This window comes from Microtus ochrogaster, unplaced genomic scaffold (assembly GCF_000317375.1).
Source record: "Microtus ochrogaster isolate Prairie Vole_2 unplaced genomic scaffold, MicOch1.0 UNK5, whole genome shotgun sequence".
Classification (NCBI taxonomy): domain Eukaryota; kingdom Metazoa; phylum Chordata; class Mammalia; order Rodentia; family Cricetidae; genus Microtus; species Microtus ochrogaster.
The window spans coordinates 1,512,002-1,538,919 of NW_004949103.1; the positions used below are offsets into that span (position 1 = coordinate 1,512,002).

General features: G+C 52.4%; 1 protein-coding gene across 3 annotated transcripts in view; it reads left to right on the plus strand.

Annotated features, from left to right (window-relative positions):
- Positions 1 to 18,860, plus strand: part of Acox3 (acyl-CoA oxidase 3, pristanoyl) — a 33,457-nt gene extending 14,597 nt beyond the window's left edge. For all 3 annotated transcript variants that reach the window (XM_005365924.2, XM_013353327.1, XM_013353328.2), the window contains exons 8-18: positions 2,341 to 2,437; positions 4,416 to 4,598; positions 6,036 to 6,158; positions 7,481 to 7,601; positions 9,459 to 9,581; positions 10,106 to 10,219; positions 11,719 to 11,834; positions 12,942 to 13,116; positions 13,721 to 13,788; positions 14,417 to 14,503; positions 17,010 to 18,860. In XM_005365924.2, coding sequence (XP_005365981.1) covers positions 2,341 to 2,437; positions 4,416 to 4,598; positions 6,036 to 6,158; positions 7,481 to 7,601; positions 9,459 to 9,581; positions 10,106 to 10,219; positions 11,719 to 11,834; positions 12,942 to 13,116; positions 13,721 to 13,788; positions 14,417 to 14,503; positions 17,010 to 17,129 — 1,327 coding nt within the window. In that variant the 3' untranslated portion in view covers positions 17,130 to 18,860. The remainder of the gene's footprint in view (positions 1 to 2,340; positions 2,438 to 4,415; positions 4,599 to 6,035; positions 6,159 to 7,480; positions 7,602 to 9,458; positions 9,582 to 10,105; positions 10,220 to 11,718; positions 11,835 to 12,941; positions 13,117 to 13,720; positions 13,789 to 14,416; positions 14,504 to 17,009) is intronic.
- The last annotated feature ends 8,058 nt before the right edge of the window (positions 18,861 to 26,918 follow it).

The window sequence follows — 26,918 nt, forward strand, 5'->3', positions numbered from 1 at the left end:
TCTCTTTTAAATTGTAGTGCTGCTTTTAATCTGGGGTCCATTTCTAAGTGAACTTTTGTCCTTTTGTGAGATTCCCCGAAGGTGTCAGGACTATCTAGGAATCCAGAGCAGCGTTCGCTGCATGGAGCACTTTCAATCAAGCCTTCTAAAGACAAGGGTCTTTCCAGGAGACACCGAGCCCAACCCCAAGGTGCCCACGGTAGTTATCATAATGAGGCCGGGCCTTTGGGCCTGGGGAGTCCTCCCTGAAGAGGCTGAGGAGCCCTGGATTAGGTTCTGCTCCAGGTGGGGCTGCACTGGTCTTCTCAAGGGGGGGGCCCCAGAGAAGGAAGTTGCTGGAATTTTCAGCAGGACACCCAGGGCGGGGGTTATATGACATACACGCTCTCTACACCCTTCCAGCACGCCTGCCACACTCATCCCACATACCCCGTGTTATATGCGTGTCCTGCGTTACATACTTACGACACCCTCGCTAGCCCCCACTCATCTTTCCCTGTAACACTGGCCTTAGGTCACAAAGGTGTCCCGTGTCGCCGTCCTGCTGTTCTCTTACACTCACACACACACTAAGCCTCTGCGGCCCCCATCTGTATGCCCCCCACCTGCTTGACCTTCCCATCCCCCATGTCGCACACCCATCCCATATCACACATACATGCACGTGAGTGCCTTGTGCCCCACACTCCCTGTGTCACACTGTCGCACTCTGCTGCACATGTATCCCATGCCCTCCGGAGACCACCCACCAACTGGACCCCTTTGACCATTTCTGTGGATAGAAAAGTGACCCAAAGAGCGCGTGTGAGGTTTTCCGACACTAGAGTGGGAACTTCACAAGCACCAGTGTGTCCAGACTCGTTCTACCTCTGTGGCAGAAAGGGGGAAGATTTTCCACTCCTTAAAAAGTGTGTTCCGTTGACAACATTGGACTTGAAAAGCATTCCTTGGCTTTCACGTAAACAGATGGAGCACCTCGGGCTTGGCACTCAGGCTGGGTTTTCTTAAAAATGGGGCATTGTGTGCGGCCTGCAGGCTGGGCACAGGCCAGGTGGCTGCCAGACACAGCGTGCTCTGTTAATTGGGTGCACTGTATCTAGGTCTGTCACCCAAGGGCTCTTCTTAGCTCTGTCCTGTGGGTACTGGGAAGGGCTGCTGTGTCTTCCTGGGACATGGTCTTTGGGGCTCCTTCACCTTGGAGGATTCCCTCCTACCCCAGCACCTCTGTTCCTTTTCACTAAGTTCCTGGTAGGGACCAGGCACTGTAGACTTGTAGAAAAACATAACCGCTCGGAGAATCTGCTGCAGAAAACCGGCTCAGTGGGGAACAGGAACAACCAAGTAATCACTCTGAATAGGACTACCCGTTGGTGTCCTGGAGATGAGGGGTCTGCCTTGTGATCTTTGCAGAATGGGTAGGAAATCGTGTTGACTTCCTAGAGGAGATGGCAGCTTGCTTCCCTCAGAGGGAGACCCATGGTTCTCAGGGAAGAGGGGGGAAGGCCACAGGTCAGCAGGGATCTGGGTCAGGTAGAGCTATAGCAAGCATGGTAGTCTTGAGCAGGGTGTGTCCTTTTTGAAATACTTTGTTTTTGCCTGCTGTTCAGTGAGGACAACTCAGGTGGAGGGAGGCTGCCTCCAGCCAGGGGCTAAAGGAGGTCAGATGCGGGTGAGGAGCCCCAGGCTGCCTCCCGTCATGGCAGATGGTTGCTGGTGACCCATGAGGTCCTCTGTGTTTGCAGAGCATCTCAGCCACCAGACTCACTGCTATAGGAACCACTGGGTTTCCAAGTGTGTTTCATTTTGCAGTTGACATAGATTTGTAGCTTTCCACAAACTTCTTCCTTAAACTATTGCAAAATGTCTTGGGTTGTCAGTGCCCAGTGTCCCTAGCAACGCCTGGTGGACCCTCTTCCTAGCTGCTCAGGGGAAGCAGACCACTGTTCCCAATCAGTGGACCGGGCTGTAGGCTCTTCGGCTCCATTTAGCATTTTAAACCACCATGTGCTGGTTTTATCCCTCTGTACTGGGAATTCTGAATTGAGGTTGAAGTCTGGGATGCAGCAATGTCAGTCCCCCTGTCAGGTGTGTGTCTGCTGCTGTGCACCAGTGGGTAGTGGGCGTGGAGCTTCTCTTTTCCAGTGACGTGGGAGCACCTCCATCCCGGGGAATAAAGAGCTCAGCCTTGATAGTCCACACATGGTCCCATTACACATGTACCTTGTCTGTGGGGATGATGTTACCTTCAGCTGCTCTTAGGGAGAGGAGGAAAGCCCAGGAAGCATGTGGCATGCTCTTGTGGGACTTGCATGATGTAAGCCCACCTTTCTCCCTGCACAGATTTGCCATGTTCCACAAAGTTCGGATTCCTCGCCAGAACCTCCTGGACCGGACTGGGAATGTCACCCCCGAGGGCACCTACAGCACCCCCTTTAAGGTACCAGTGGGCTGTTGGCATCTGTGGACAGACTTTCTCGAGTGTCTGTCCCTGTGTGTTGGAGATCACCCCAGGAGAAGCTGGCCCTGGGTACCTCACACACCAGCCAGTCTTTGTTGAGTTTGGTGCCCTCAACAGAGAAGGAGCTTAGCCACAGTGTTGGTGGGTAGGGGTGGCCGGAATCTGGCAGCATTTTCTGGCTATACCTAGGTATCCATGTCTTCTTGGGTAGGGGACTGCTCTCCCAGATCATATAGATGTCTTGGTTACCATTGCTGTGATTAAACACCATGGCCAAGGTAACTTATAAAAGAGTGTTTAATTTGGAACATGTGGTTTCAAAGGGTTAGAAAGTCTGGGGGCCAAGCAAACGCATGGCAGCAGGAGCAGCTGAGAGCTTACATCTTGGTTCACAAGAAAGGGAGAGACACACCAGGAATGGTGTGAGTGTTTTGAAACCCAAAGCCTGCCCCCTCAGTGTGACACACCTCTTCCAACAGGACCATCCTTCCCAAACAGTTCCACGGACAGTATTCAAACAAATGAGCCTATGGGGCCATTTTCACTAATAGCAGCTAGGAGGGTCACTTGAAAAGTTGTGTATAGCTGGGATAACCAGATGTGGTGAAAACGGAGAGTGGTCAGACTGTATGGATCAAGAGCCATGGGGCATCCCACAGCACAGCTCTGGGGAGTGGTGAGCACACAGTCAGGCGGCTGACCCTGAGAACAGAGCTCCAGGAGGAGATGTCCCGGGGGTGCGCCCAGGAAGGACATTCCTCAGACAGCTCTCAGCTCTGGTGGAAAAGCAAGAATGAATACAGAAAAGTTACTGGAGAGAAATTAGCCTTGTGAGCTAAGAAGCCACATAAGGCACAGAATAATATGAAAACAACCAATTAAAATTTACCATGATGTGAAAGACATGGAAGAAAGAAGGCAGTGGAAGGTTCTGGTAAGGTGAGTGGCCTGCCTACCACAGTAGGGCTCAGAGAGGTGACAGACAAGTGTCCCCAGCTGGAGAGAGAGAGGCTGCTGAAAGAGGAAGATAGGGAAAAGCTGTCTACTGACACCAGGGGAAAATGGGATCATTAGAGAGAAGGTGCAGAAATCATGCTGCCAGACACAGATGAGCAGCTGCCACCGTTCCCTCTGCTCCTCGGGGTGCCACTGAATTTGAACTTTTTTTTGTTTGTTTGTTTTGTTTTCTCTGTGACGTTCCTGGAGTGGCCATCCTGGAACTCACTCTGTAGACGAGGCCTGTCTGGAACTAGGAGATCTGCCTGCCTCTGCCTCAGTCTCACACATGCTAGGATTAAAGGCCTGCACCACCATCGCCTGGCAAAGGTAAACATTTTTAGTGCCAACAAAACTGTCTTCTCTACACGAGGTTGTGACAGATGCTCCCTGTTGGGAGACTGTCCTATCCACAATACACTGTTTTGGAAGAAGGACCCAAGCAGTAACCCCAGAGCGGCAGCAGGGGACAGGGGGCAAGGACATCAGGCTGTCCCACAGTACCACCAAGAGACCTGAGCACAGCTCCTGCCAAACAGTGATGAACAGGACGGCTGTGCTGTTGACAGTGAGGCTGGAGCACTGGGCCCCCAGGAGCCATTGCACCAGCAGAGTGCCTGGTGGATGTGGAGCCCCAGGCTGGGCCACCGTGCATTCTGATGCCCATGCAGGAAAAGGCAGGCCCTCAGGTGGACAGTTCACACCGTGCATTCTGATGCCCATGCAGGAAAAGGCAGGCCCTCAGGTGGACAGTTCACACCGTGCATTCTGATGCCCATGCAGGAAAAGGCAGGCCCTCAGGTGGACAGTTCACAGCTCAGTCACAGTGCTCCTCTCCTCAGAGCTCCCTCCCTGGGCAAGTTGGGAGCCCGCTCCTCTTTGGGGTACACCTTCGTCTTTGGGACGTTCTTGGAGGCTGCACAATGTCTGGCTGACATTAGACACTGCTTTTCTTCCCCAGGATGGCCGGCGGCGTTTCAGAGCATCCTTGGGCCCCCTGTCCTCAGGACGCATCGCCATTATTGGCTTCTCTGTGACCAACCTGAAACTGGCAGTGACCATAGCCCTCCGATTCTCAGCCACACGGTGTCAGTTCGGACCCACAGATGAGGAAGAAATCCCCGTCCTTGATTATCCACTGCAGGTACTGGCCACCTGACTCATCCCCTGCTTTCTGCTCTTCTTGGCCTTGGGGACTGCCCTAAGAATAGGACAGTGGGAAAGATTGCACCTGCCAGGCACCAGAGCCGTGGGGTGGCTTTTAGTTAAAAAAGCATATGTATGCTCAAACGGATGGGCAGAGGAAAGCCAAGGTCTATGGTGGCAGGTACAAGTCTGCCCAATGAACAGATGAGATACCCTGCTTGGGCAGGCGATGCTGTTCTGGGTCTGGCTACATTCTTTGACTCATCTGTCCCATCCCTAAGAAATGGCCCCGAGGAAGTCATTTCTGGGAGCAGCAGGTGAGCTTTAAACACTCTGGCATTAAAGCAATAGAAGTGGTACCCAGCCTTGCATCCTCTGAGGCAGCAATGGGGCAAGGCACAGAGACCATGAGTGGGAAGGGGTGCATCACAGCTACCTGTGATCCCTCTGCATGCCCTGCTTAGGTGCCCTTTGTAGGCAGAGGGGCAGTCATAGCCTCACTTTATGGGGTCAAGGGTCAGGTAGGTAACCTGGCTGCTAAATCTGGCTTAGGTCTGGTGCCGAGAGCTGCATTAAATAGGTGTTTGACTGACAGTCTGAGGAAGTGAGACAGAATTGCCTGTTCTCTTCGCTTCCCTCTTACGTTGGTAACAGACTGTTTAGGAAGTGACTATTAAAAAGTTCCTCCATGCCTGGGTGGCTCATGTACCCTACTGTGCCGGCGTCCTTGTGCCCCTTGCAATGACGTATTGACTACTCTGGGAAGCCCAGCAGCCAAGGAGCTCTGACCCAGGTCCTCGCTGGTGCTGCCACTTCCTGGAACTGCAAAATGCTGTAGCACTGTCACATGGAAACAACTGGCTCACTGTCTGACACTTTGCACACATGGGTCAGCCATGACGGTAGCTCACTGGGTCCCTTTAGGCTCCACCTGTCCCCTCCAATCCATTCATCCCATCCATTTGTCTGTCTGGCAGTGGGTGTGTGCTGTGTGTGTCGGGTGCTGGTGTGTGAGTCTTCATCCCAGTGTGACTGATCTCCTTTCATGGGTTCAAGGAGTATGGGGCCGGGACTGAAGAGAAGGCTTGGTGGTTTAAAGCACTTGTTGCTCTTCCAGAGGACCTGGGTTTGATTCTCAGCACCCATATGGTGGCTCACAACCATCTGTAACTCCAGCTTCTGGGGAATCTGATACCTTTTTCTGACCTTCTTGGGCATCAGGTGCACATGAGGTGCACCCATGTAGGACATGCAGGCAAAGCATTGGCACACAGAAAATAAGCATAAAACTTGGTGCCCGTCTTGGGCTGAACTGGCACCAGCAATGGGTTTCTTTCATTTCTAAGGAAGCTGACTCCGGGTTCCCAGGGCCAGTGGTAGGCTGGCTGACTGGGCCAACCCCTCTGAGTACCTGCCATGTGTCTGTTTCCCTCAGCAATGGCGCTTACTCCCATACCTGGCAGCTGCCTTTGCCTTGGACCTCTTCTTAAAGACAATCTTCTCATACTTGATGGAGCTACAGAAAGACCTGCTCAGCGGAGAATACGGTGCCAAGCAGGTAAGGCATCTGGTTTGCCGTTGCCGAGGTTGGGCAGCCTTGTTTCAGAACTGGGGCCAAACAAAAGCAGCTGGCTGTGTGAATAGAGCCTGTGTGAGTTCCTTCAGCTGCCCTACCAGCTTGGGGTTTAGCTCTCCCAGTGACTTGCAGTTGGGGCTCCATCCATCACCCCGTTTCTTAGAGATGGGTGCTGGCAGAGCAGGACTCACAGCTTCTTTTGAGAGCAGAGTGGTTTTCACACTCTGCATCGCCGCCCTCAGAGGACGACTCGGCTCTTGTCTTTTCATAAACAACTGTACGGAGGTCTGAATCTACTCTCTGAGCTGACAGACCAGGATTTGTGCCAGAAGTGAGCATGTAACCCCACAGGGTCAGCTGCTCTGCACGGGGAAGTCCATTGCCGGCTTCTCTGTTGGCAGCCTATGGGTTGGTGTTTGGCCCTTCCTTGTGCTGCCCCCTGAGTGAATATCAGATGTGAATCAAAAGACGTGGGTCTCAGAGCAGATTAGAAGCTGCAGACTGTGGGTACCTACTTTATCCTGAACAGCCTGTCAGGAGCGGCATTGGGATGCTCAGCACAGACCCGGAGTGAGAGCTTGGGGCATTGCACAGACTGGTATGGGTCCCTGGAAGGGAACAGGCCACGGAGGGGTGCTGCTGGCACGAAGGGGCCAATTGTGCTCTCCTAGTGAGTCTGAACCTGCCCGTTGACACTGTTCTCCTGTTTTCCTTCTGATTCAACCCATCCATGCACAGTGGCAACTGAAACTGTCCATAGCTGAGACGGACACCTCTGAGCAAATGGATCATTTTGTGTAGCGGGCATTGCATTCAGTGAAGAAGAAATGAGGATGTGTGTGAAGGAGATTGAGTTTCAGGAAGGAAGGCCCAGGAGTGTCTGGCTGCCAGGCCATCACCAAATATCTGCGTGACCGCGGTCCTAGGCCTCCCTCTCCTCAGAGGGCCACACTGCTTGTGCAGTGTTGTGCCCATCTCTGCCCCTGATTGGTGGCCCTCTCTGCAGATGGTCATGTTCAGTATGCATCCATTAGCTTTGTAGGAGCTGTGTCTAATAGGCATGCTCCAGCGGTCTGTAGTGGATCTGCTGCCCTTGAGATGTATTTCCATACACATCTGCCTTGTGCTTGTTTACCGGCCGTGAACCTGTGCAATGGAGCCCATGTTGCCTGTGCTCTCAAGTGCTCCCAAACCCCTCTCGTCACAGCTGGGTTTCCTTTCTTTGACACTAGTGTTGAAGCTAGGGCCCGACTGGCATTGCCAGAGTCTATCTTCACCTCTCCTCACCAGGTTCTCTCCCACAGGCAGAACTTGGACGTGAGATCCACGTACTGTCATCGGCTGGCAAGCCCCTAGCCTCGTGGACAGCCCAACGGGGGATCCAGGAGTGTCGTGAGGCATGTGGGGGACACGGCTATCTGGCCAGTAAGTTTGGGTTAGTTTGGGGCAGCTTTTCATCCTCCGCCCTCCCATAGGCTGCTAGGTCAGGGTCCCACAGAGTGTAGCCTGTTTTTCTGGAATACAGCTAACCCACTCATATGCACCCTTACTCTCACAGCCACACCCACTCATACACTTTCTCTGGCTGTTTCCACACTGTGGTGGCAGTGCCAAGTCCTCATGACAGAGATCTGAAACACTTACTTCCTGGTCTATCACAGTGCAAGTCCACCAAGCCCTGCCCTAGCCGGATCCCACTTTCTGATGCTTCATGCTTCCTGGTCACAATTGGGGATGGTAAGGAAGTAAACGTGTGATCCCAGCATGCAGCTGTGTGGAATTAGCAGGTCTTTTTCAGTGCGACATTTGGCTGATAACTCGGTAGGGAACCAGCCTGGTTTAATGTAGTTCTGAAACCCAGCAAGTTGAGCCTTACTGATGCCGAGGTTCACATCATGCAAGCAGCTAGTACATGGCTGCGGGTGAACCACCAGCTGGCCCAGTCAGAGCCTGGTGTAGTCTCCATGGTAACTGGACGGGTTACCCTCACTCTGTCTTAGCTTTCTTATTAGAAGATGGTGGACTTATACACACAGCCTATAGGTTCTTTCAATGAGTCAGGGCATATAAATGGTTAGAGGACCTGACCTATAGCACTGTGATATACAGCCCCAACTTTACTGTAGCAGAGGCGTGGCCCCCTAATACTTCCCTACTGTTAATTTAGCATGGTTACTCTGACCTCCATGCTCGGCCACTGACGTCACATCAGCAATGACTGACAGTGGCTGCTCACGGACAGCCACTGCTGCTGCCGACTGCGCAGACCTGCCAACCCTTCAGTGGCCTGAGAGCTGACGCAGGCTGCCGTGGAGCTGGTGATGCCCCTGTGATACTTTGGATCCTGTGTTCCCGCTAGCCTGTCCCTGCAGCTCAGCATGCTCTGGTCTAGCCTACACTCCCACCCCCATCCCCACACACAGCGTCTCTCCCAGCTTGCAATGGCCATGTCTCAGTTATTTGTGATTATGTTTTTATCTTTCCTGCAGTCCTTAGTAGGGCTTTTATTTGTTTCTATAACTCACAAAAGCACATAAATAGTTTAGCTTTGTTCTGGTTTTAAATAAATAAGGAAATTACTTCTCAAAGGACTATAGATGCAGACGTGACTGACTCATGGCTCATGACTTAGCAGTCAGGATGCGGGGACCAGAGTCAACAGGAACGGAAAGAGCCATATCAGGGTTACATGTCAACTGTCTGGAGGTCTCCCCCAGGCATTTACCTGGTGGGTCAGTTAGAGCATGGAGGGGCTGGGCTGGTCCTCTATCTCCCTCAAAGGGAATGTGTTCCACCAGAGAGGAAGGGCTGAGAGTTTGGTTCTGGACAACTTGCCTCAGGCAGACCCTGGGCAAAGCACATCTCATGAAGTGCACGTAGGCTCTGACTGTTCTCATAGCAAGAGAAGACGTGAGGGTGGGAGCAATCTCAGGTTGGAAGTTGGCTTTTTAAGGCTTCATTTAGCTATAGAAGAGTAGCCCCATGTCCTGTCTCTGGAGTGGTCCCCACACTCTGGAGAAGCTCTGCTAGGCGATTCTTCAGGTAATACCAACAGGCAGGAGGGTGACAGTCCTAGGTCCTCACAGCCTCCAGCCATGTGTTGCGTATTCTTCTGCCATCCCACAGCCTTCCTGGAGATGACTTTTATTCCCTGAGGATGGGGAACAACTGGGGCAAAGCCAGCAGATGTGGACCAAGGGGCAGGGAGGCGAGTACTTCCTGCCCCTGGCTGGGTGGGCCTGAGGGGGGGCCTCGTAAGTGACACCGTGGCATTTTTTGCAGTAAATAGGCTCGGTGAGCTCAGAAATGACAATGATCCAAACTGCACCTATGAAGGTGACAACAATGTCCTGCTACAGCAAACCAGCAACTACCTGCTCAGCATCCTGGAGCACAAGCTTCAAGGTAGGCACTTCTGTGGGAGGCTGACCTCAGCGGGGTAGAGTACTCTCTCAGACTCTGGGGATTGCAAGCTTGCGTCAGGCTGTGTCCTTGGGCCAGACATGGTGGCACAGTCCCATAGTCTGAGTACTTAGGCCAGTGAGGAACAGCTCAAGTTGGAGGCAAGACATTGTCTCATTGGGTGGTGGTGGCGCATGCCTTCAACACTTGGGAGGCAGAGTTCAAGGATCTCTGTGAGTTCAAGGCCAACCTGGTCCTCAGAGCGAGTTTCAGGACAGCCAGTGCTACACAGAGAAACCTTGTCTCCCCAACCAAAACCCCCAAAAAAGACACATCTCAAAAATAAAAGGCTAAAGCAAAGGTAGACCATCTTCGGGGTGAATAAAGGCTATCACCTGGTGGCACAGGCGCTTCCGAGCAGACAGAGTAGAGGCACCTAGCCAGAGGTGGCTGAGCTAGCTGCCAGGCTCTGGTGGGGCGGGGGGCTTCCATATCTTTCTCCTAAGTCACAGAAGTGTGTACCCTAGGTGGAGCTCCATATACACGCCCTCTCAAGATAGTGGACTTTCTGGAAGCCTATCCTGAAATCTTGGGCCGGAAGTTCACAGGCTCCAGCAAAGCTGACTGGTTGGACTCAGCAGGTACTAACATGCTCGGCTCCATTGCCCCTCTCTTCCTGTCATCGCCCCAGGAATGCACCTGGCCACAGGGAAGGACAGTGGCGCTTACGCTGGGGTGACCACTGATGGGTGCAGGTGCTTTTCTGGCTTGCAGTCTTTCCTTGGTTTTGTTGCTGTCCATAAATCTTGGAAAGGTCTGTGTGACACCCACCTTTCCTGCTACCCATCACTTGGTCCTTTGGAGGAACTGGGGAGCAGTGAGCCACATGAGCTTAGAATAGATGGACAGTATCCCAGCCTTGGCTGTGACCTCCAGAAGTTGACTCCAGGGTTTTGACGTGCTAAGGGCAACATTAAGGTTCAAGGATGACCATCCTTGAAGCCTGGATCTTGTTCTGGGGCTGTCCGGGTACTGAGAGGACCAGGCATCTATTGTCTCACAGTGTAAAAGTAGACAGCCAAAATCAAGTGGTCCTTCCTCGCCTCTGCCTGATCCTGGGAGCTCCAGGCACCCTTGGTTTGTAACTGTGACACTCTACCCTCTGCCTCTGTTGGTGCAGGATATCTTTTGTCTCTGCATAAGGACCCCTTGTTATTGGAGTTGAGAGCTGCCCTAACCCAGGGTGGCCTCGCTCTGTTAGCCACGAGGCTATCACAGCCAGATACTCTATGCATCATTTTCCTGGGAATAGGCTCTGTGACACCAGAGGAAATGGGCCCACACCTGGTGTTGCCAGACCCCCTGTTTCCTTCCCAGGAGCTCTGAGCCATAACCAGCTGCCTAGAAGAGATCCCCTTGCTCCCTGGTCCCTGAAATCTGCAGGTCCTTTGAACCAGGTGCCTGGGCCTTTTTACCGTGGGGTGTGGAGAGCATGGACACCGCCATGTGGTCAGAACCTATTTCCCATCCAAGGCTGTGTGTCCTCACTCACCAGTGCCCTTTGTCCTGAGTACTGTGGGAAGTCAGCTCAGGTATGGCAGGAAGGATGAACCCCCCCTCTGCCTCTCTGCTGTTTGGCTGAAGTTGCTGCCAGGTCCCGGAAACCCACCCTGGACCTCCCTTCTGTAACTGCCTTTCTGCTGCCAGTGGGAGCATGCCAGACTGAGGCCTTGGCAGGGCAAGGGCCAACCTACTGCCCTCTGGCTGGCCAGTGGATGAGGATGGGAATACAGGTGCTCGCCCTCTCAGCCCTGTCCATCCTTGGCAACTGGGCACTCTGATGCCCATGCAGACCTCAGTGCCCCTGAAAGAGCAGCCACTGTGTCTTGGCTGGCTGAGTGGCCCTGTGATCTGTATGGCGGTGTGGAAATGCTGTCAGACACACCCACCCTGTCAACTCCACCTGGTAAAGGGCCTCTGGCAGCTGCCCTCAGTGACTGGGTTTCCCTGTCTGCAAAACCACCCACCCTCTATTGGCCTCATGAAGACCACTGGGCACACACGGCCAGCAGCGCAGTCTGCCCCGGGGTGACAGGCGTGGTGACAGATGCTCCCACTTGTTTCCGTGTCCCCTCTGCAGCCCCCCTGGCAGCGTACCACTGGCTTGTCTGCTACCTGCTCCATGGGAGTCATCAGAAGTTCTCTCAAGAGAAAAAGTCTACAGGCAGTGACTTTGAAGCAAGAAACAACAGTCAGGTAGGTTTGCGTCACCGTTTGCGTCTCCAGCTGCTCTGGCGTGAGAAGTCAGTGTCCCCCCTGCCCTTGCACCCTGTAAAGGTGGCAGCCTTGCTGCCTATGGGAGAAAGGAAGGCTGCTGCATTTATAGGGCCACATGGTGGCTGCTGGAAGCCAGAACAGCAACAGCCGAAGTGGAGGGTGGGGTGGAAGAATTTGGGCCCACAGTAAGGGTCCTTCATGGGGTAGCACCTCAAAAGCCCTCCCCTCACTCCTTCCCTCACCCCTCCCTGCCCCTCTGCTTAGCGCTTCATCATCACCTTCAGTTGGGGAGGGCCGCAGCACCTCCTGCTCTCTGGCCTCCTGGCTCGGTGTCCCCCACCCCCCAGAAGCAGCCTGTGCTTGGGGTCATAGTTAAGCAGCACCTGTGTGGGTTGAAATCCTCTGTGGATTTAAAAGGTCTGATGAGGCAGGGAAAGCTGTGCTGACAGTCATGAGCAATCGGTTATCAGAGAAGGCCGCCCAAGGGGTCTTTGGTGGCTAGTCTCCCTAAGGAGGTGATCAGTCTGTGACTAGAGAGGGGATCCCATAGGGCCTGGGTCTGCTCGCCAGTCTCACAGGCAGTATAGGAACAGGGGGACTGCACTTCAGAAACCCCGGAGAACAGTGCAACATTAGCCCTGTCCAGTACAACCTGTGCCCCTCCACCCTCCCTAGTCACCCAGGAGGACAGATCCTATGCCCTGGAACCTCTTGCTGGCACCACAGTTCTATAGTGACAGCCTGTTGGGCCTCTGTTCTCTTGAGAGCTAAGCATGGGGCCAAGTAAAAGTGGGCTGTCTTGGAGTATGTAAATGTTTCAGCCTTTCCTTCGTAGGGCTTAGCTTCACTTGGAGAGGTGTGTGTATGTGTGTGTGTGTGTGTGTGTGTGTGTGTGTGCGTGCTCACATGTGTGTGCACATGTGAGTGCACACACACCATACTGTGTCTCCGTGCTGCTTGGCTTCACAGTACTGACCTATGATGCAGTTCTGTGTAGTTCCTTCTCAGACGAGATCCAGCTGTACAGCTGTAGTGACGCCTGCCTCCAGCACACACCAGGACACCAGGTCCCTTTTCTGTTTGCAGGTGTACTACTGCCAGCCCCTGGCCCTGGTCTTCCTGGAATTCGTTGTGGTACAGCAATTCCACGATCACACGCACAGCTCCAGCGTGCCTCTGTCTCTGCAGCCTGTGCTCAGGAGGCTCAGCATGCTCTACGGCCTGTGGTCCCTGAGCCAGCACACGGCCCTGCTCTACCAAGGTGAGACTGGAACCTAGACCTCAGCCAAGACAGCCTAGTGACTAGGTGCCTTCCTCTTCAGTGAGAAGCATCCTAGAAGAAGCTCCTGTCACCCGCACATTCCCAGTTACACAGACCACTGCTGAGATTCCACAGGAAGGCTGCTGTGGGCTTGAGGTGGCACCAAGCAGCAGGGTCTCCTACTTTGACCCCTGGTGGCTTCAGAAGTCTGTGTGCCCCACACACCAGAGCCCCATGTCCCCTCTTGGATAACAGCTCCTCACAGCTACCTGCAGTGCGTCTGGGCACCTGTGCAGTCTGAGGCCGACACCTGTCTACCTGTGTACTCTTTGTTCCTCCTGTGGTGGCATTATGCCAGCCCCAAGCCTCAGGGCCTTGCCCCCCTCACGGCTTCTTAGCCAGGACTGACACATGCCCAGGGACAAGGAACCTCAGAACTGGCCCTGAGCCAGCACGTTTCTGCCGAGACATCACAGTAGGCTGGTCAGTGCTGTGATACCCTGACACCTCTGTCCCGAGGGCCTAACGACACTGAGTGGGAAAGCCACTTCTGATGTGCTGTGGTCACAGGGCTGAGGGGTGTGTGACAAGGTTGTGCTTGCAGGTGGCTACCTTGCTGGTGAACAAGCAGGACGAGCAATGCAGGATGCCATCTTGGCCCTGTGTATGCAGGTGAGTCCCGTCACCTTTGTCTGTCCACACTGCGCAGCCCCCACCGTTATCCTGCCCACCCTCTCCCATCACCTACATGTTAACTTAAACTTCAGTGTGCTTGGCAGGAGTTATCTGAAGAAAAAAAAAATGTTTGCATTTCCAGAAAATCCTTGGGCGTCTCCGTAGCAGATTGCTCTGTGGGGCTTAATAATCATCTGGGTGAGGAAGCAGGGGTCACAGAACCTCAACTGCAGGCGTGATAGCTTTCACAGGAGCTCAGGAGCACTTTTTGTCCTTGTGGCTTCTGGACTTCCTTTCCTGCGTCAGAATAGCAGTTGTCAGCTTGGCCATAGGCTGAGGATGAGCCTCAGGGGACGCACTAACAAGCTGTACTCGTCACCTCTGCCAGCTGCGCAGCCCCACTGCAAGAGCAAACGCTGGCTGTCCTGAGTGGATGGCGACACAGTAGAAAAATGCAAACACACACCCAGGGAGTCCACAACCCAGACCGGTGAGGCCTCAGAGCTCTGTGCGCCTGCTCAGGTTTCCAGGGCTCTGTAGCAACCGGCTGCGTGCTTCTGTTACTCCACTGTTGCCCTGGAGACTGTAGAGCTTCGCCAAGCGGACAAACTTTGTTTCCCAACAGCTGAAAGACGATGCGGTGGCTCTGGTGGACGTGATCGCCCCTCCTGACTTTATTCTGAGCTCCCCAATTGGCAAAGCTGATGGTGAGGTAAGGGGAGTGACCCCTGTCGCCGCTGAGACTTGACCAGAGTCTGAGGGTCCTAAGGTAGTGAACAGTCTTGGGTGCCTCCCTGGAAGTTGTCTCTCACAGGGGGCTTCCTGGGGACAAGAGAAATCAGGTGGTGTCACAGCCCTTTGTCACTCCAGCTCTGTAGTCTTGGGTACCCATGCCTGCTGGCCCTTTACCCTACGGAACAAGGAAGCTTCACTGTTGCCCTGAGGTGACATATAGTCCTCTGTGAAGCCCGAGATCCCAGCCTCCTCACCCTCCCTGCCTGCTCTCCACATAGGCCCTGCAGCACAGTCACAGACACCATTAGCCACCCTGACCCTGACCCCTCAGGTCAGACATGACCCCATCTGCTTTCTCTGCTGTAAAGCCTTGAGCATCTTCAGATTCTCCTCCTAGCCTGCCCTCCATCCCCAGCTGACTACCCAACCGTGGGGGCCTCTGCTTCTCTGTGCCTGCCCGTACAGCCCCACACTCCTCATTTAACTTCCTCATGCCCACTTGCTACCAAATTTTAGAATGGCTTGTTTAGAAGCAGTTAGTGGGCTTGGGCCTCTCTGTCCACAGGGCCATCCCATCTGCCAGCAGCCAGGCACCCAAAATGCAACTGGACTCTCCTGTCCCTGCTGCACCCTCCTGCCCTGCTGTGCCTACCTCTGTTGCTTCTCTCCTGTCATTTTACACTGCGCTGTTCTGACCTCCAACCCCAGCCCCATTCTGCCCTCTGTTCTAGTACATGGGGTGGTTCCCATCACAAGACCCTCACACGGGCTGCACCCCTGTCTGGAGTACCCTTCTGTTCACTCAGCCTGCCCTGAGCCCTGCCATCTCTGTCTCCCTCACACAAACACCCATTCTTCTGCCAAGGAGGGGCCCTGACAGCTCAGAAGTAGCTTCCTGTGTGACACCCTAGCACAAGGTGATGCCTGTGTAGGGAAACACTGGCAGCCTGGCATTTCACAGTACCTTACTACCTGTGGGGTTATGCCCCTGTTATTCTGGCAGCATGACTTTGCAAGGTGTCCCAGCCCTGTGCTTGAGGTCTGATGGCAGTGAGCTGTGGGGTGCTTTTATCTTCCCCACCCCAGGACCACGGTGGCCTTCCGTGAATAGAGAGCAATAGCAAGGGCATGAAGCCTGCTGTCTGCAAGCAGCACTAGACTCAGGGCTTCACAAGCCCATGAGGGGCTCGCCCCAGAAGTCTGAACCCCAAGATTGGCGCACTCAAACTGCGTATACATTGGGGTGGGCATCCAGGAAGACAATATGAGCCGTGGTTGGGCAAAGAGTTCCCAGGTGCATCAGGAGCGTCTGCAGGCAGGGCCGATGGCCAACTGTGTGATCACATTTTTGTAAGAGCCCAAGGTGCAGAGAAGTCTACCAGGTGGCCCACGTACAGCAGAGCCAGTCTCGGGCAGAGGTCTGGGCCCTGGTGTTAGAATTGATGGACCAAGGACTTTGGGTATGGAGAGAGCACCGGGGAGTGAGGCTTGCCTCACTTGGACTCCCCACCCCTAAGCTACCAGGCCTCTCAGGCATCTGCCAGCAGGACCTGTATTGTAGACACTGCATGCAGAGGCCTGTCGCCTGCAGAAGGAACTGTGGCACCTGGCCTCTGATCAGCAACTGCTGGAGGTAGAGAGGAGCCGTCCCTAGATGGAGAGGGACTTCTGGCTCTGAGTGCCGCAGCTCAGCCCATGGCCCCTGGTAGGGTGACTAACTGCACATACTCCCCAGCGTAAGAAAGGGGTGCTCTGACCCACTCTCTCAGGGAGATGTGTCTTCCTGTGTGGAAACTCAGCTGGGGATCTGAGAGAGCACAGTGCTCAGCATTGTGAATTGTGGCCAAGTTCCCCCCCCCCCCATGGGGGAACAGGCCAGGTCTGCAGTGCAGGAGGGCAGCTGTGTGCCATGGGTCCCTCTGAGCCATTTGCTATTGTGGCTTTGCCCTAGCTGACTCCGCCCTAGGTGTCCATGTCTGCTGCAGGCGTAGGATCAGGCTAGGTCTGTACCTTCCTCCTAGATAGCACCCACCCTGCCTATTTTCCACTGAGGAACTGTGGCTAAGAACAGCTAAGACTCTAGTGGGGCCACTGGGGACCCAGTTTCCTGGCTTGCGCATTGCGAGGGCAGCTGGAGATAGGTCTCAGAGAAGGCAGGTCATGTCCTGGCAAACGTGGGAGGTGAGGGTAGGGGTCGGGGCAAGGAACCTGTGTGGATTGGGGTGGTCACTGTAGACAGCATTCCCAGGGAGGAAAATCTCACAAGGGGATGGTTCCTGTCAGAAATGCTTTTATGACACTTTATAATTAAATTTCCTTAATTACTTCCTACTAAAACATAAAAGGCTTATATAAATTAAACATGCATCTTCTTAGCATTTCCTAAAAAGTGATCATGGGGAATTTCCTGTTCCTACAAACTGGAGGCTACCATGCTGGCCACTTATCCTCGGCTAGTGAAGGCCCTTTGCTTCTGCCTACAGCTGTATAAAAACCTGTGGACAGCCATCATGCAGCAGGAGGGGATCCTGGAGCGTGCCACCTGGTGGCCTGAGTTCCCTACCAACAAACCCTTGACCATCAGACCGAAGTCCCAGCTGTAACCGTGGTGGGAGAGGCAGCCACAGCAGAAGCAGCTGATCCAGAGGCCTGAACCCAGGAGACACCAAGATACCCATGCTGAAAAACACGCACATCGTACCTTTTCCGTGATCCTAGTCAGCCTGCCATAAGCATCCTCAAATGGGGAAAGGTCGTGTCGCATGTGCAGGGTCAGGGAGTTTGCATAACGTGTCTCCCTGAGGGCCTTAGGACAGAGGATTTTATCCATGTTCTCTTAGGATATAATAGGAAGGTAAAGTCAGGGCTCACAATGAAGGCTTCTGCTCAGGTGAACTTTGGGGTCCATGGAAGATTTTTGCAAAGCTCTCTTCTCTATTCTGCCTTCTGATTCCTTAGCGCTTCTGTGCTGTGGCCATGACTCTCTCTACTTGCCACTTAGGGCTTTATACCATGGACATAATTTGAAGATTTTTTTTGGGGGGGGGAATGCCCCTTCTTTTGGTGGCACCAGCATCTCCACTGAGGAAGTGCATGGTGGTAGGGACATCTAACCTACTCACCGTGACATCCCCACTGTGTCAGTGACTGGTTGGCTGTGGCTTCAGTCCTTTTATTTCTAAAACATATGCCCAGTGCCATCCGTCCCCACCAAGTGTCCCTCAGCAAATCCACACAGCATGCCCCTGCTACACTGGCTACAGCCAGACCTTTGTGCTTCCAAAAGGTACGGGGGCTGTGCTGCCATCCTTACCAGCTGAGGAAGGATCCTGTAACCTTGGCCTTCCTGATGGGCTGTTCTGCGCCCCAGGTGCTTGCCAAGCCCAAGAGCCTCTTCACCACCTTGCTCTTGGTCAACTCCCCCACCGTGGCTCAGCCGCCTTCCAGAGTTCTGCTCCAACCCAACGGCATGGGTGGGATCTGGGGACCACCAACTGGAGACCCCGTGGAACCAGAGGGCCATGTGTTCACAGATGATCCCCTCCACCTGGATCTGTGGCTTTTCCCAACAATGAAGACCAAGTCTTAGGTCTTCCTAGGTCTTGCCAGCTCTTGGGGTTTGTGCCCTCCCATTCTGTCACACTGTGGTCATCTCAGCCACCTGTTTGTCTGACCATATTTTTGTGTGGGAGCTTGGTTTACTCTCCTGTCTGATTGGAGACTGACCAGCATGTCACAGAAGTGACCAAAGTCAGTAAAGTGTTGGCTCAAGATAAGTCACGTGGTTCCTGGAGTCAGGCAGTCAGACTGCAGAGCTTCCATTGATGGCTCCAGTGCCTACAGATTTCAAATGATAGGAAAATGTATCAGCAGCTATGGCTTCTGCGGGAGGAGAGTCAGTGTTCTTTTAAGAGTGGCCACTGGTGGGTTTACCATACTCTGGCGCATGCTCACACACCCAAGAGCTTATGTGTGGGCACAAAGTGGACTTGATGGATTTTTTAAAAACATGTGTGTGTGTTTTCATATGCACCTATTGGGTATGTCTTTGTCCCTGGGTAGAGACTGGCTCTCTGGACAGCCAGAATCTGATGGCTGTCCTGTTAGCTTGCAGGCATCACAAGGCTTGTAGGGATGAAGCCTGTACCCCTATTCTCTGCCTGTGTGCGTGTACTCCACTCCTCAAGCCCGAGGGTGAGGCTGGTGGCATGTGAAACAGGCATGTGGCCAGGGGTCATATTGTTAAGACAGTCTTGTAAAGGTCCCTTAAAAACAAAACGCTTGTAAACAGCAGTAAGAACTTGAATAATTGGCAATAAAATGTTGAAATTGCAGCCCTGCTTTCTCCTGTTGTGTCTCTGGCTGTGAAGCAAGTGCCCATCGCTGGGCGCTGTTGGGCAACAGCAGAGTTCAAAGAAGAAAACAAGTGTTTCTGGTGACCTCACACCTTCTCCTCATTTGCGACGATCACAAGGCACAGAGCCTGTTCACTGTGTTTTTTGGCTCCTACCAGGTTCCCTCTACCCAGGAGAAGTTGGAACAGTGGGAGTGGCCTGCCTTGTGTGGTCCTCTTGCCTCTCCCAAGGATTTCCAGCATCACTGGGTGTCATGTTAGCACACAGCCTATTGGATGCTTTTCTTCACATATTGGGGGCATCTTTTCCCACTTGAAAGGATGGTGTGGCTGTTTCTCCCATCAACCCACATGGACCTCCAAGGTTATCAGCCTCTTCCTGAGAGACTTGAGTCTAGAGGCTTGCACTCCGATCTCACTGTGACTGACACATATGGACCTGCTATGTCCTGCATGTGGCTAGCTCTGGCTAACTCTCAGAAAGAAAGGGGTTGCTGTTGGATTTTGGATACCGAGTTGCTATACAAGAGCAGAGACAGGATGAGCAGCAGCCAGCTGTGCCTACTAGCTGTGCAGCAGTCTCACTTAAGGAAAGGCACCTTGTTGCATGCACACACACCAGATCTGTGAAGCACACAGTCAGAGGCTGGCAAGGGAGGCAGGAGTCTTCATGTTCTCGGGGTGGAAGCCTTTCCCAGCAGCAGCCTTTGATATTGCCTGAGTGTCACCTGTATGTCCTCTCGCCTCACAACCCGTCCTCATTTGTTCTTGCTGTCCTGTGGTGACACCTGTCCTTAGATTATTTTTAAGATATTTAGGTGCAGCCAGGCGATGGTGGCGCACGCCTTTAATCCCAGCACTGGGAGGCAGAGGCAGGCGGATCTCTGTGAGTTTGAGATCAGCCTGGTCTACAGAGCTAGTTCCAGGACAGACTCCAAAGCCACAGAGATATTTAGGTGCGTGTGTGTGTGTGCGTGTGTGTGCGCGCGCAGGTATGTATGTGCCCTGGTGCACATGTAGAGGTCAGAGGATGACTCTGTTCCCCCTGGTAGAGCCTTGTGCACAGCAGGCGAATGTCTGTCTCTCCCTGCCTGCCACCTTGCTGTAGAAGCACTGTGACTGGAGACACACAGTGAGTGATGTGGGCTCTGGGGATCTGAACCCAGACCTCCATGCTTGTGTAGCCAGCCCTTTTCCCACTGAACTTTCTCTATGCCTAAGGACACAGTTAAACGCAAGTGTTGTATCTATTTTGTTTTGGTTGTTTCCTAGTTTGGTTTGTTTACAGGCAGGGTCTGTCTACATAGCCCTGGTTAACCTGGAACTTGCGAGGTAAAACAGGCTGGCTTCAAACTGACAGAGATCTGCCTGCCTCTTCCCAAATGCTGAGATTAAAGGCGTGAACTGGCATACCTGGCTGTCTGTAACACGTTTTTACATAAGGAAAGCAGAAAACCTTAGATAGCCTCTGTGGATTGTTTTCCTTCATTGCTCATTGCTTCATTGCCCTGTGATGTAGCTTTCTCACTTTGATTAAGATAGCTTAAGCTTCAGAAACCAGAACTATTTCTAGCTCTAAAGCCCAAGGAGCATGTGTGCTGCAGCCTCGGAAGCCACACTCAGGGCTTCATCTCAGGCCAGGATCATTTTCACTTGCAGGAATTTGTCTTTGGATGCATTTCAGGGTTTATTGGCAGGGGCATGGTGTGAGGTAGGGGTCAGATAGGCTCAGCGGGCTAGCTTGTTGAAGCCTGCACAGGCCTGAACGCTCGCTTTGTTGGAGGTGGGACCATTCACGTTAGCAGCCCCCCTTTGCTTGTTCATTTTTGTTTTTCGAGACAGGGTTTCTCTTGTAGACCAAGCTGACCTGGAACTCACTCTATAAATCAGGCTGGCCTGGAACTCAGAGATCTGCCTGTGTCTGTTGCTCCCAGTCTTCTGGTTCTAACTTTCTCTTTCCAGTAGGGTAAGGAAAGGCTGAACTCTGATCTTTTCCAGAAATCTCTTAGGCAGTTAAACTTGACTTCTCTGGTCCACAGATCCAAAGGGTTCTTTGGGATTTGTTTGGAGGTTCTATTTTGCTCATAGGCCAACACCAGGAGAAAATCTCTTTATAGGAAGGTTATCTTTTCATCTAAGGCTCTTTCTTCAGACTTGTTGATTTTTATTTTATTCTATGTATATGAGAATTTTGCCTGCATGCATGTCTGTGTACCACATGCCTACCTGGTACCCACAGAAGTCAGAAGAATGTGTCAGATGCTCTGGAACTGAAATTACAGACAGTTGTGACCTGCCATGTTGGTGCTGGGAATCAAACCCAGGTCCCTTACCAGGAGTAGCCAGTGCTTTTAACTGCTGAGCCATGTCTCCAGACCTATGGCAGATTTTTCAAGAATTCCAGCCTTCTGTTTCTCTGTGTTGTGCTCAGGAAATTCAATGCCATCATGTGATGTTGGAACGCTCTTTGACCTTTGCTAGGGGCATACGTATAGACTAACTTCAGTACCTAGTGGTGAAAACCTCTTTTTCCTTCACTCTTTGGTAGGTTTGGGTGGCCTTGTGAGAAACAAGATAGCAATTTCAAGGGCCTCTGGTCTCTGTCTCAGAGATAAGGGTAAGCCTTAAAGACCAACTCCAATGCTGGGGTGGAAGTGGCCTTGTTTCTTCTAAGAGCTTCTTGTCACAGCTGTGTCACCTCTGTGGACCCAAGACTTGAGCCGGTCTCTGGGATGTCACAGAGCAAAGCCTGAAACAAGCCTGAGAGTGTCGCAGAGCAAAAGAAGTAGGACAGCTGCAGGCCGAGGCCCTGAGCCATCGGTCCCGGAAGGCCTCACCAACCTACCCGTCCCCCTTGCTGCAGGTCTCAGGTGGGAGGTGGAGAGAGTATAGGGTTCTAAGATGAGGTATCTGGAGCCCCCAGGCTGTGTAGCCCTTCCCCCCAGATATTGTTCAACTCAGCGAGCGACATGGTGCCAAAGCAGAGCATCCTCCCTCAGAACCCCTGTGTAATATAAGGTGGTCCTGTCTGAGAGAGAACCCATCACCCCTAGCTGCCTTACTGAGCCTTGGGTACCAGTGCTCTTGGGCCCTGCCTTCTGCTGTGCTTGCTGCCTTTGGTGAGCAGCAAAACTTATCTGCCTGCTTGTGAATGTTGTATCTTACTGGACCCAGTTCCTCTGCAGCTGCCCCTGGCTACTAGCACCTAGCTGCTTACAGCAGGTGAGCCCAGCACCGGCACCCACAGAGGTGCCTCCACACCTTTGGGACAGAAGTATCCTTCCTCTCAGTTACCCCACAGTGATCCTGGGGCAATCTCTGCTTTGTCCTGATCCTATTCTGCAGCCACTTGCCATCACTGAAACTTTCATCAAGGCTTGTCCCTCAGGCTTGGGCTTGGATCTTAAATCCTAGAGGCCAGGGCAGCTCTGTGGGAGAACCCATCCAGAGTTTCTCGTGGCTTCCCAGGAATGCTCAGCTGCCCTGTTCCCAGGCAAGTGCGAGAACTGACTGAGAACAAGTTTCTATATCACCTCCTCCTCCACTGCCCCTTGCCCTCACCCTAGGAGCTGCCGGGAAAGTGACTCAGTTCGCCATGGGATGCTCAGAGAAGTTCCCAGTATGGTGGTTAAGGGAAGGTCATCAGGAAAGACATGCGTGAAGGGAAGTTGGAGCATGAGCTGCTCCTCTGCTTATTCTTAGGTTCATGACACTGAAGATGACACCCCTTCCTGACTGGCTTGGTCCTGAGCCACTGGTACTGGGCTCGAAGTGGAGCATGCTTGTCCTTTTGATGGGGTTCACAGGCGTGTTTTAATACAGTCAAGCAGGGACCAGTGTGCTGTTTGCTTTGCGGGAGGAGACCATGGATAGACTTACAGGGCTGGGTGCTTCAGGGTATGAAAACAAAATCCCAGAATGAATCCCGTTCACCACCTCCTCCCTGGCTGCTTTACTTTGTAGAACTTTAAATTTAGTTTTCAGAAAGCCCTAATGTTTATTCACAATTTAAAAATTTGTTGACACAGAACAAGATTTTTAAACTTTTCGGAGGATTTTTCTATGGTATCATCCTCTGAGGTCAGGACCCTGGCCAGGTAGGCATCCTTCCTTTCAGCCCCTGGAAGAGTGGGCAGGTGGCTTGGGCAGGAGGCCCAGGGTCTACATCCAAGCTCGGTCCCTTGCTATGGTCATGTTGACCTTTCTGCGCTTAACTTTCTCTGTACTAAAACTACCGAGTCCTGCCCCACCGGCTTGTCAGGGACTGATTGAGACAGTGTGTGTCATCCCCAGCACAATCTGAGACACAGGGAAGACCCATGGCCCACTGAACTGAACCCGGGTCAGGGGAATGCCTGTTTTCTCCACATCCTTGGGCAATTCTGGCTTCCAGGCCTGAATCTGGGGAGGAAGTCAGCAGCCAGTGGTCCTGGGACAGGGAGGGCCCATCCCTGGATCTAATGGAGACCAAAGTGGAGGGAGATGAGTGGCTCTACTTTGTGCTGTTTTTCTTCTTGCCTAGTAGACATAGCTCTGCCCTCAGCTCCCCCTCACCCACCATGGGGCTGAGCCTCTTCGAGGACCAGAATTGCCTGCCACTGGATGTGTTCCCACTAAATGTGCTCTTCCCACTAAGAAGGTGTGTGTCCTGAGACCTGCCCTGAGCAGTGCCCTGGTCCCCAGTTCTGTTTCTGGCTGACAGTCATCTCTACACTGATCTTTGGGAAACAGCCTTTCTAGCCCAGACTAGCACCTAAGGACCTGACACCTCCGCTCCCTGCCCTTTACACACGTCTCAACCTCTCCACCCCCTGCTCAGCAGCTGTGTGTGGACATGGTTGCGGGGTTACAAGGAGGACTGGCTGTCCACTTGGCATCGGAGCCATGGCAGCCTATCACTTCCTATACCTATCTGTGACCCATTAGCCAAGAGGAGCTGTTGACATACCCCGGCAAAACATGGAGAAACACGGAAGCTGATCTTCTGGTGGCTTTGGGACTGATCTCACAGGGTGGAAGTCCACTGAGGTGAGGGTCAGCCATCTGTCTCCAGCAAAAGGCTACACACATGGGCAATGTGTGTAAATAAGAAGTTGGGTGGGCGGGTGGTCAGATGGACAGATGAAGGGTAGGTAGAAGTTGGGTGGGCGGGTGGTCAGATGGACAGATGAAGGGTAGGTAGGTGAGTGGATGTGTAGCTGGATGGGATGGACACATGAGTCAGTGGTGCTTGACAGGGTGGCTGGGTGAATGGATAGGTAGATGAGTAAACACATGGGTTGATGGGTGAATGGATTGAAGGATGTGTGGGTGGGTAGCTAGGTGATGAGTGAATGGGTAAGTAAATGACTAAGTTGAATGAATGCACAAATAATTGGTAGAGAAGTGATATGGGTAGATCCAGATGCTGGAGAGAAAGGCAGACCTCTTGAGCACCACCCGTTAGGTACACTGTGGTCTCACTATGGAGTGTGCAGGGGATACATACTCACCCTCCACATGGGAGACCTGAGCTTGTGTGTGTGTGTGTGTGTGTGTGTGTGTGTGTATCAACCATACCTTCCTCCTTCCTTGCTGGTTGGCTGTTTTGCATCAGGGCAGGAATTGTATGTAGTACGTACCCATGCATAGGGCTGCCTGTGCTGCCCCTTATGACTATGGGTGGGGTGTTTAGTGGTGAGCAGAGGGCAGGCCCTATTGTCACAAGGAGGGATAGAGCCAGACCTGCCGTGGGCAGGAGGTGTATATGGCTGCAGAATAATGCTGGAATTGGATGCGACCTGATGAAATATTTGACCAGGGGAAGATGCGTTTTTCATCCTGTTATTGTTGGAGTTAAAATTCTATAAAAAACCATCAGAAGGAATGAGAAGCCAAAAGCTGCTGCCCCTTTTAGATCTATTAAATGAACAATATCATTGGGCTTTAAAGGCATCTCTGTCCCATAGAGTTTGTGTAGTGTGACGACGACACTGGAGAGGACCCTGAATTGCTGCAGGAGGTTCTGCTCAATGTCCTGACCTTTGTCACTGAGGACAGCAATGCTAGCCTTTGGGGATATGTAGAGGCTGGTATTACTGTCTGAATGTGAGTTGTATCCTGAAAGCTACCATATTGAAAGATAGGTCCCTGATACAGAAGAGTTCAGAGGGGTTTGGCTAAGCAATCGACTCTCAAGTGCTCTTTCTTCTGAAGGATCCACTGATGATGTCATAATTTGACAGCATTATAGGAGGTGGGGGAAGCATTAGGAGGTGGGACCCAGTTAAAAGAAACAGGTCACGGAAGCATGCTTTTGAAGGATGGATCCTGTCTCTGGCCCCCTCCTCTCTTTGTCTGACTACCTCAGGATGAAGAGCTAGAGGATGCCATGCATGTCCTCTGTGATGCTCACCTCATCACAGGAACAGCCGAACCAGCCAAGCATGGCCTGACCCCTCTGAAAGCCTGAACTGAGCTGAGCCCTCCTCCTTCACCTCTCTCGCCTGTCTGTCACAGTGACAACTGACTAACGTGCAAGGCTCATCTGAGGCAGGAAACTGACAAAAAAAAATAAAAAAATAAAAAAATAAAGGAGGAACATAGGGTGAAAAGGATCAAGGAAAAAACACCCTTCCCCTGACTAGACCCAAGACCTGGGCCAAGAAAAAAACACCCTGACCCTGACTTGACCCCAGGACCAGGGTTTGAAATCCCACCAATCCCCGAGCTTGCCCCAGAGCCAGGCTGCAGAATCTCACCAATCCCTGTGGTGCTGAACTTGAAATCCCACCAATCTCTGAGCACAAAATCCCAACAATTCCTGAACTTGCCCCAGAATCAGACCACAAAAATCCACCAATGGCAAGGACCTGGATAGCGCCACCCCCAAGAAACCCTATATGAAGCTCTGTACCCTTTTTAGTTCGCTCTTGCTTCTTTCCTTGAGGCAGCCACCCTGCTGGGTTCTTCCCAGTAAATCTCTTAAGTAATGTTTGTTGTGTGGTGTGGCACTTTAGCTGGGGCAGAGTTCAGCTGTAGCAACGTTGACCATAATTGGAGCAGAGCGGAACACAGCAGAACTGTTAACATTTTTGCTGGGGAAGCTTTCCTTTAGTGGACCAGAGTTGTTAGACTCCAGGGGACCTAAGCCGAACTGTAACACTTTGGCTGGGGAAATTTTCCCCTAGCAGAGCAGAGCTGTAACTTTTGTCCACCTGAGCAGATCTGTAACACTTCTCTGGAGCTGCGACAGCTTCCCTGGGGAAACCCTCCCCTGCTGGAACAGAGTTGTTACACTTGCATTACCTTTCTCTGGAGCAGAGCTGTGAGCTGCTACACTTACGGTGACTTTGTGGCATTCCTTGGCTCTCAACCCTCAGGATACCTTTCTATCGAGCTGCAATGTTTGTTTGGTTCCATAACTTGGATAGGCTCTCCTGGTGCCTGTGCTCCTCCTCATTTTCTGAGCTGCCCTGGGACCTCATTCCTCATCTCCAGTCCACCTGCAACTGACTCAACAGATTTACTGTTGAGATCTGACTCACTGATCGCTCAGCATCCCATCCACGAGCAGCAATTACATAATTTTCCCTTTTGGTTGGTATTTCTCTGAATCTGAGGATGTGACCATTGAGTGTCTTGTTGGTGGAGGCTGCTGGTTCGTTTCCGGCTGCCCAGACACAAAATAAGCACACAGAAAATATATTAATTACAACACTGCTTGGCCAATAACTGGTGTATTCCTAGCTAGCTCTTACATTTTAAATTAACCCATTTCTATTATTTAGTATTTTACCACAAGGCTCGTGGTTTACCAGTAAGGTTTTAGTAAGAGTACACCTTTCTTTTTCAGTGTCTACATAGTGTCTCTCTGACTAGATCTACTCTCTCCTCCTCTATCTGTTTGGAACTCCCACCTTGCCCTACTCTTTGCTGCAATAGCCCAAATCAGCTTCTTTATTAACCAGTGGTATTCACAGCATACAGAGGGGAATGCCACATCACCTCCCCTTTTCTGTCTAAATAAAAAGGTAAGTCTTAACTTTAACATAGCAAG